At 39.6% G+C, this 9,572-nt stretch overlaps 1 protein-coding gene across 2 annotated transcripts; it reads left to right on the forward strand.

Moving 5' to 3' along the window:
• The first annotated feature begins 237 nt into the window (after positions 1-237).
• On the forward strand, positions 238-9,321 carry LOC131302117 (LEAF RUST 10 DISEASE-RESISTANCE LOCUS RECEPTOR-LIKE PROTEIN KINASE-like 2.4). 2 transcript variants are annotated; one of them, XM_058328750.1, is made up of 3 exons: positions 238-1,029; positions 7,800-7,832; positions 7,999-9,321. In XM_058328750.1, exons 1-3 carry the CDS (start codon positions 303-305, stop codon positions 9,102-9,104), a joined length of 1,866 nt encoding a protein of 621 aa, XP_058184733.1. In that variant the 5' UTR covers positions 238-302; the 3' UTR covers positions 9,105-9,321. The 2 variants fall into 2 exon arrangements, with proteins under 2 accessions (XP_058184733.1, XP_058184735.1); XM_058328752.1 differs by lacking the exon at positions 7,800-7,832.
• Positions 9,322-9,572: the final 251 nt, after the last annotated feature.

A 9,572-nucleotide genomic window follows, 5' to 3' on the forward strand; every position in this document is an offset into this window, starting at 1 on the left:
ATCACAATATTCACCACTAAATTTCTCAGAATATTCACCTCTAAACAAATTTAAGTTTTTCCACAATAGACACCTTTGACGGTTTCATTTAAGTTGGAGAGAGAGAGGAATCGATGGGTCAAGTCTTTAGAGTGCCGGGTAAAATAATGTTCACCTCTATTTCTTCTCTAGAATTCACAAAAGAATAAGAAGAAAGAGAGTACTACCTTGTTCTTGTCTGAACAAATTAAAGACAACTTTTTTCTTCCTCTCCACTTTGTTGGTTGTTTATTAATCCATTTTTGCTAAACTGGGCAACCAAAATGGGTGTTCCCTCTGTTTTGGCACTCTTGCTTCTAATTCACCTACTGTTTCTTCATCACTCTTTTGGGAAATGTCCAGAGTCTTTCGACTGTGGAGCTCGTGGCCAAATCAGATACCCTCTGTCCAACTCCACATATCCCCATTGTGGGCTCTACAATGTAATAAATTGTACAGACCCAGTTCCAAAACTCTCCATGGGAAAGGAGGGACTGTACAATGACCTTATTAGTACCAATGTCACTGAAAATTCCATTAGGGTTAATGACCCAGATCTAGGGAACCTCATTAGGACAAACAACTGTGATGTTTTTGGGTTTTACTTGAACTGGACTCTTACCCCTACCCTCTCCGGTATTTCTTTCACAATATCACCTGGTCTCACCTTGTTCAAATGCATTACCATAAGCCCTGAACTTGACAAGAAACAAGATGAGTATTTTCGTGGCAATGACAGTTACGGAGGCTGCAGTGGATACACTGTCTACTATAGGTATCCAAAACATGACCAGGCCTCAAGTAGTGTCATTTCTTCTCGTAATTGTTCGGTTTTTGAATTGCCAGTGGTACCCGAACTCGGGAACCGAAATGCCAGTGATTTGTACTCTGTGTTGGCTTCTGAGTTCTCTATCAGGTTTCATGTGTCCAAGGAATGTCAACAGTGTCGACACAAGGGGGGGACATGTTCTCGTGATAGAACGCTCTTCCGCTGCGCAAATGAGAAAGAAGGTAATGACATCCGAAAGATTCTTATTCCATGTCAGTTTGCTTCATCATGGAAGTTGTTTTCGGTTTTGTATTCTTCCGTTCGTTAAACTCAAAAGCGTTTATAGAATATGCAAATGAAGTAAATTACTTTGAATTGATTGATGTTCTTCTCCTTGACATTGGTCACGGGAAGGAACTTGATACTGATACTAGGAACAGGTAATTTACCTTTTATCAGTATCAGTAAGCATAATTTGAAGCCGTTGCATCTATATATCTAGACGAATAATTGCATCAAAAACGTTCTCCTTTTTGTTGCTATGCAAACTGTATCCCATACTTGTTTTCATTTTAATATTCAAGTCAACCTGAAGTCACAAGTCAATTCCCTTTTGGCATTGATGCAAAGCCGAAAGTCGAGACGTGCGTGGTTAGGATAGTCTGGGATGCCACTTGACCGGGAGTAGCAAATGTCACCCGACGCGACCAAGTTACGCACTTGATCGATAATAGGAGGAATCAAGACGCACTTGCGTAATATTTCAATAATCAATTCAATAGCTGCCCGAAATTGGCGCCGTTTGGTGCCGGCCATCACCACCCGTGGGGAAACCCCCTACCTGGGTTTACCGTTTACTCCTCCCTCTTCCCTTACATAGTTACATATGTGTATAGGTAGGTAGAAAGGTGTGGCGAGACAGAAAGACGACCAGAGAAAGACAGGTGCGGCGGGTTTCCGTGCATTTGGAAACTCCATTGTTTCCAGTTTTTCGATTACAGGTTTAGCATCGTCTCTCAAGACGATGACCTCGATGGTCCTAATCCAACATAGAAAGGATCCCGAAGGAAGCCCCACGCGTTTAGGCGGTGCGTGCAGGCATGTCCGATCTATGCGCGTGCATGCAAATCACTTGTGTCCAGAGGTCAAAGACAAGACATGTTACATGTAAAACAGTTCAAATCACTCAAGAAAATCTGTCACAACATCTTATCTATAATACACGCACATGACAATTGCTTACTACGGTTTTGTTAGTCTGCATAAACAAGATCACAGTGGTTCTTGGTTCCTTTTACATACTATTTTTTTACGGTAGCCATTTTGTCGGGAGCCAATGCTATGGTGATCATCTCTGATGACCACATTTTTAATATCATGTGATCTGCCATCACTGCATTGGTAGGGTACATGATGACAAGTGAGGAAACTCCTTCTCAATGTAGTCTTTTTGCCCCCGGACCATTCTTGTGTAGCACAAGAAATTAGCACCACCCAAAAGCCCTCTGTTTTCCGTCGACTCCCGCAAGTCCTCCTACTATCACACCATTTCCAAGTCAATTGGCGTGCCAACCAAAAAATCCGAACAATTTATGGACTTTATTGATTTTTTATCAAACCCTCATTTCCAGTAACATAATTTCGCCCCCTCCCAGAAAATTAAAAAAAAAAAAAAAAAACCTAAATGTGGGAATTTCGTTCCTATATACTAGGGAATTTGTTTTTCATGTTCTAAATTGGGAATCAAATATAGGTTTTTTCTGTCCATCCTCCTTTGACTGCGGAACTCTTTGTCCAATCAAATTCCCTTTTGCCAACACCACACACCCCTATGTGGGTGGTTTACTGTTTATTGTTACAAAACCTTATCAAATCCAACGATTGCAATCCAACGATTGCAATCTTTCCAGGTGCATCCATCCTCTTACTACTCTATATATTTCCTTCACAATCTCCCCGAAGCTCAACTTCTTCAAATGCCACACCAAAAGCCCTGCACTTTACAATGATAAGTACTTCCCTGGAACTACATTAACTATAGAGGCAGAGCCTGTCATGTGTACACTGTCTACTATTCGTATTTCTGAATCAACAAGTTGTAGTTCTGACTCCAATCAGTATTCCGGAAAACTGTGTGTTTTTCCAATTGCCGGTGGTGTCATCAGTTGAGGACCAAAATCATTCCATTTGCCGACTATGCACGATATTTTGTGCTTATTTTTTGTTTGTAAAAGTTGATTTGCACACGCCTTGCGTATGCCCTGGCCTCTAATGTTGGTAATATCAGAGTAAAAATTTAATTTTCTATGATATCCCTCTCCACATTTTTTCTTTTGCCCGAGTACGAAACAAATATCATCACAAATTCACAATATTCAGCACTAAATTTCTCGTATGCAGGACGAAAGATTTCCGAAATAAGTTTTTCCACAATAGACCTCTTGACGGTTTCATTTAAGTTGGAGAGAGAGAGAGAGAGAGAGAGAGAGAGAGAGAGAGAGAGAGAGAGAAGAGTCAATTGGTCAGTTCTTTAGAGTGCCGGGTCAATGAAGAGCCCAGTGAAGAAGATGAGCATGAAACTCCCTTTGGAGTCTTTTGGCCCACCGGTTCTTCCAATTGAACCAACTTCCATGTGTTCCAACTCTGGCCCTAATTGCCTTTTTCTTTCAATCAGATTTTTTTTGAGTCCTCCTCCAATAATATTTCCAAGTCGACAAAAAAAAAAAAAAAAGAAGAAGAAAGAAAGCACTACCTTGTTTGAACAAAGAAAACTTGTTTATTCCTATCCACCAAAATGGGTGTTCCCTCTGTTTTGGGCTTATTAATCTTTTTGGTCCTCAAAATATTTAGAAAATCTCAATTTAGTCCCCAATCTATAAATAGGAGACATTTAGTCCCCATAGTATCAATTTTTGTACCAATAAAGTCCCTAAGTCTAACACCGTTAGCTTAATCAGTCCAAATGAAGGGTATCCTTGTCATTTCACCCACGCAAACCCTCTGGACGCCTAGATGTTGCCCCAAACGTTAAAAAAGTGGTGGTGATGGTTCTGGTTGGAGGAAAAAGTGGTGGTTGTTTAGATGGTGGTAAGAAGGTGGTGTTGCGGGTGAGAGAGAAGGGAAAGAGAATGTGCAGAGAGGGAAGTGGGGAGGTGAATGAGAGAGATGACTAGCCACAATAGCTTCGGCAGGAGCAGCAACGTGCACGACAGCCGCGTCGCGATGGCGACTGGTTTGCGATAATCTTTTCCGAGAAGAAAAATACAGAGAAAATGAGGGAATGGAGGATGGCAAAGGGAGAGAGCAGAGAAGAGAAGATGAAGAGGGAGGTAGAGGTGAGGAAGAGAGGCGGGCAGTGGGCGGCTAACGGGCGTCCATGGCTGCCATTGTGTCGCTTTCATCTTTTTCTCTTTTTTTCATTTTGTTTTTAGAAGAAATTAGGGGAAGCCGAGAGGTGAAGGGGAGTGGGGAAAAGGAAGAAGAAGAAGAGTGGAGGGAGAGGTGGGGCGGTGGCAGTAGCCAGAGGCCATGGCTACCTCTGCAAATTTTTTTATTTTTCATTTTCTTTTGTTCTTAAACAAATTACTGGGCTACTAATTACCCCTCCAAAAACAAATTATCGAGCTATTGGGCCAACAACCAGAGAAAGAGTGAGGAGAAGAGAGCATACCGGAGAGACGAGTTCGCCGGGATGGCGGGATGGTGGCCAGAGTGAGCAGACAACCATGGCTGTCGCTCCAGCTTTTCCCCCTTTTCTTTTTATTTTTTTTCGTTTTTATTTTGACAGGAATATGAGGGTGGGTGAAATGACGAGGATGCCCTTCATTTTGACGGATGAAGCTAACGGTGTTAGACTTGGGGACTTGATTGGTACAAAAATTAATACTATGGGAACTAAATGTCTTCTATTTGTAGATTGGGGACTGAATTGAGATTTTTTGAATACATTGTGGACCAAAAAGATTAATAAGCCCTCTGTTTTGGCACTCTTGCTTCTCTTTCATCTACTGATCTATCGTTTCTTCATCACTCTTCTGGGAAATGTCCAGACTCTTTCGACTGTGAAATTCATGGCCAAAACAGATACCCTTTATCCAACTCCACATATCCCCACTGTGGCCTCTACAATGTAACAAATTACACAGACCCAGTTCCAAACTCTACTTGGAAATGAAGGACGTATTGTATGACCTTAATAGTTAATAGTACCAATGTCTCAGAAAATTCCATTAGGGTTAATGACCCAATTCTAGGGAACCTCATTAGGACAAATGGTTGCGATGTTTAGTATGCGATGTTTCGGGTGCACAAAGGAGAAGGTATAATTGTTGAACGTATAGTATGCACTCTCTATATATTTTCTTGGATTTGAGATAATCTAATCTTAACCATTCAATTTTTTAATTAAAAAAAGGATTACCTATCTAACCGGTCATCCCTCACTCTCTTGTTAAGTTTATCTCTCTTTTATTTTTAATGGGCTTTCACACGTGGTCCAATATCAATTTGGGTGGACTAGAAATTGGGCTTTTTAGGAATATTTTTTTTTTTAGTTTCTAAACTACTTCTTCTGTTCTACAATGACAGTTCCACTTTCTCTTTTACGTCTTTCCAAATCAAAAAATTTACTTACATGCATAATTTTTCAAATTTTTTCGCACCGTATTAAAGATTTCAATTAGTACTTTAATTTGGTGTGAAAAAATTCAAAAAATTATACACGAAAGGAAGTGATTTTTTTATTTGAAAAATAACACGACTTTTCATGGTGGACTCTCGATATAGAATGGAGGGAGTATTAAATTTAAAATTATGAAAACAATTGATATTTTTATTTTTTTATTGTTGAAATTTATTGATTATGTTCATATCTATTTGAACACATAATTATGTATGACTCTTGCACCACCCAAAAGCCCTCTGTTTTCCGTCGACTTCCGCAAGTCCTCCTAAAACACCATCAGTCCCCTTCTACTAAGTACTAAGGGCGCCTTAACTTGTTAAGTTAAAGACTTCATGAGTTTGACATTGTTCCCGATCAAATTTTAATGATCGAAACTGTTCATTGTGTTTAAAACATAATTTTAGGGGCACAAGTGTGAAATCGACAAAAAATATGACTGAAAAGGGCTTGATTCGAGCGGTTTTTTATAAAAACGCTATAAACGCATTTTTATGGAAAACTATTCGGATCAAGTCCTTCTCGGTCATATTTTTTGCTGGTTTCTCGTGGGGACTGTTAAAATTACATTCTGATCACGTTAAGCGGTTCGGATCATCAAAATTTGATCAGGAAAGGAGAGGTTCTTAACTTAACTCAATAAGGGATCCCTTATTGGAAAGGGACTATGTATATATCCGCCCCCACCCAGGGAAAAAAAAAAAAAACCAAATTGAGGGAATTTCGTTCCTCTTACATTATGGGAATTTGTTTTTTCTGTTCTAAATTGGGAATCAAAAATTGGTTTTTTCTGTTCTAATTTGGTTCTTCATTCTTCTGGTTCTCGTCCATCCTCCTTTGACTGCGGAACTCTTGGTCCGATCAAATTCCCTTTTACCAACACCACACACCCCTATGTGGGTGGTTTACTATTGATTGTGATGAACTAGTTCCCAAAGTCAAATATGGCACGGAGGGAAGATCTTATCAAGTTCGCAGCTTAACCAATGATACCCTAAAGATTAATGTCCCAGTACTACGAAACCTTATCAAATCTAACAATTGCGATCTATCCAGTTATATCCATCCTCTTAATATGCGATACATTTCCTTCACGTACAATCTCCCCAAAATTTCCTTCTTCAAATGCCACACTAGCGACCCTGAACTTTAGAATCAGACTGATAAGTACTTCTTTGGTAACTAGACTCACTATAGAGGCAGAGCTTGTCATGGATACACTGTTTACTATTCATGTCCGAATCAACAAGTTGTAGATCTGACTCCAGTCAGTATTCCGGAAAACTATGTGTTCTTCCAACTGCCGGTCTTGTCATCAATTGAGGACCAGAATCTTAGTGATCCATTCTCATTGTTGGTTTCTGATTTTCTATTGAATATCCTGTGATAGAGGAAGAGGAATGTCTTGCGTGCCTCCATGATGGGGATCAGTGTCTGCGTGACACCCGAGAGTTCCTATGCTTAAACGAGAGGGGAGGTATTTATGAGGGTCTTTAATGGAAAAGGAGACCCGAGGGCCGGACAGGGTTTCTGTAAAGCAAGGACAAGTGAGGTTGTACAAGAGTTCAGCATTGTAGTTAGTATTGTGTCTAGTGAAATGTTCTGGTTAGATTAAGGTAAATGAATTTTTATCACTAGGTACAGAAAACCACATCTTAATTCCCATTAAGATATGATGGAATACTTAATTATCATTAGGTTCACTTTTTACAAAACACATTTATCATTAGTGAAAGTGCCACCCTAGGACAACCTAGGATTTTAGGGTACCCTAAAACCTTAGGGTATCTTAGGGTTATAGTATACCCAAGGGTTTTAGGGTTTAGGATAACTTAATTAGGGTTTAGGATACCCTAGGATTTAAGTCTAGGCGCTTTCATAGAGCCTTAGAGTTTAGGTTTAAGCACTTTCATAGGAGATTTAGGGTGCACTTTTTTATTATAGGATTTTAGCCATTTAGGCACTTTCATAGGGCACCTTAGGGTTTAGGCAATTTGATTTAGTATCCTAAGGTTTAGGCACTTTTAGGGTTTAGGGTTGTAGACACTTTCATAGAATTTTAGTGTTTCATTAATTAGAGGTGACCTAGTGGAAATTATTTTTTATTTTAGGTAGCTAGAGGTAAAAAGTTAAATGTCCACATGACTTTGGGGAGTTTCAATGCTTAAACAAGAGAGCTGGTACTCGCATTTCCAGTTAGATAGGCTTATTCTATTATTCTATATCAGAATGTGCAAAGTAAATTAAATTTATGTCCCATTCCTTTCCTTCCACCGTCCTTTCTAAACTCGTCTAAGCAAATTTTTTTTTTCACTTTGACAATTTTTGCAGGAAGAAATAGATTGCCATTGATTCTCGGAACAGGTATCATTCATGTACTTCATTAGCTTAATTTTTTCATTCACATGATGGCAAGATTTCCTTTTCCTCTTCCCTTTATACTTCTCTAGGCTAGATTTCAACGTAATAGGAAGAAATCCTATCTAGAACTTTTACCGCTATCTTACATTTATTCGGAATTGTGCTTCAGTTGTCCCTGCTCTTGGGATTATGGTAATCCCGTTGTTCTACATTATCATCAAGAGACTCTGGAAAAGTGAATCCGCATTCTTTTGGAAGAAGAAGACAGAGAACTACCGAAACATTGAGGCATTTCTAAAGAATTGTGGATCTCTCTCTCTTAAAAGATACACTTACTCTGACATCAAGAAAATTACCAACTCCTTCAAAACTCAACTAGGCCAGGGAGGCTTTGGTTGTGTCTTCAAAGGAAAGTTAGAAAACGACTACCTCGTGGCAGTGAAGGTTCTGAAAGGGTTGAAAGGCAATGGAGAAGAGTTCATTAACGAGGTTGCAACCATTAGTAGAACTTCTCATGTAAATATTGTGACTCTTCTTGGGTTCTGTTTTGAGGGTCGCCATAGAGCTCTCGTATATGAGTTCATGCCTAACGGATCTCTTGACAAATTCATACATGATGGTGGTTCCTTGACATATCTCCAGTTGAGTTGGGAAGCATTATACCGAATTGTGGTTGGTATTGCTCGAGGGTTGGAGTACTTACACCGTGGTTGCAACACACGAATTTTGCATTTTGACATAAAGCCTCATAATATTCTTCTAAATGAGGACTTTTGCCCGAAGATATCTGATTTTGGCCTTGCTAAACTATGCCCGCAAAAAGAGAGTATCATATCGTTCACAGGTGCTAGAGGAACAGCGGGCTACATTGCCCCCGAAGTATTTAGTAGACATTTTGGTGGGGTTTCACACAAGTCTGATGTGTATAGTTATGGAATGATGGTTCTAGAAATGGTTGGAGTCAGAACGAACATTAGTGTCGAGGTTGATCATTCGAGCGAAATATACTTTCCAGATTGGGTATACAAGCGTCTTGAGCTAGACGAAGAACTCGTACTACATGGCAATGTGGATGATGAGGCCAATGCAATCGCAAGGAAGATGATAATAGTTGGCCTGTGGTGCATACAAACTGCTCCTTCACACCGACCATCAATGAGTCGGGTGGTGGATATGTTAGAAGGGAGCCTTGAGTCTTTGCAAATCCCACCTAAGCCTTTCTTGTCTTCTCCTTCAAGATCACCTGTGGAATATACTTCCTCTACACTAATGTGATGACATTGTGGCGATGCAAATCTCTGCACTCCCTTCCCATGATCATAAATGCACGAAAATTAGGTGAGTTTGTATCTCTTATGTGCTTGTTGCAATATATCAATCAAAACTTGGTGAGTTGTGTAATCTTTAAACAAGAACTTGTGAGGGCTCTAATGTGACGATCAACCTTTAGTTTGTATGTTTTTATTCGATAAAATTTGTGGCCTATAAATTGTTAGCAGTTTAATGTTCTTTGGACAAGCGACAGATTACTTGACTCAGGTCAAGGCCTTGCGAAAGTAGAGTGTAAGTCAAGTGTTGGGGTTGGTCTAACGAAAATAGAGAGCTAGATAGGTCTCACTTAAGACTCTTTTTTCTCACTTATGCATTTTTTATTTTCCTCATGGGATGACTCAATCAACAGTACTTTGATGAGTTCCGCTAAATGTGGAAATTTGTTTATTGTTACAACGGTTAAATCTTTTC

This window comes from Rhododendron vialii, chromosome 9a, assembly GCF_030253575.1.
Source record: "Rhododendron vialii isolate Sample 1 chromosome 9a, ASM3025357v1".
Classification (NCBI taxonomy): Eukaryota; Viridiplantae; Streptophyta; class Magnoliopsida; order Ericales; family Ericaceae; genus Rhododendron; species Rhododendron vialii.

Excerpts from the sequence above, each read along its gene's own strand:
- LOC131302117 (XM_058328750.1), top strand. The coding sequence starts at position 303 with ATGGGTGTTCCCTCTGTTTTGGCACTCTTGCTTCTAATTCACCTACTG. Across the intron at positions 1,030-7,799 it reads CTGCGCAAATGAGAAAGAAG|GAAGAAATAGATTGCCATTG; the intron begins GTAATGACATCC and ends CAATTTTTGCAG. Across the intron at positions 7,833-7,998 it reads GCCATTGATTCTCGGAACAG|TTGTCCCTGCTCTTGGGATT; the intron begins GTATCATTCATG and ends ATTGTGCTTCAG.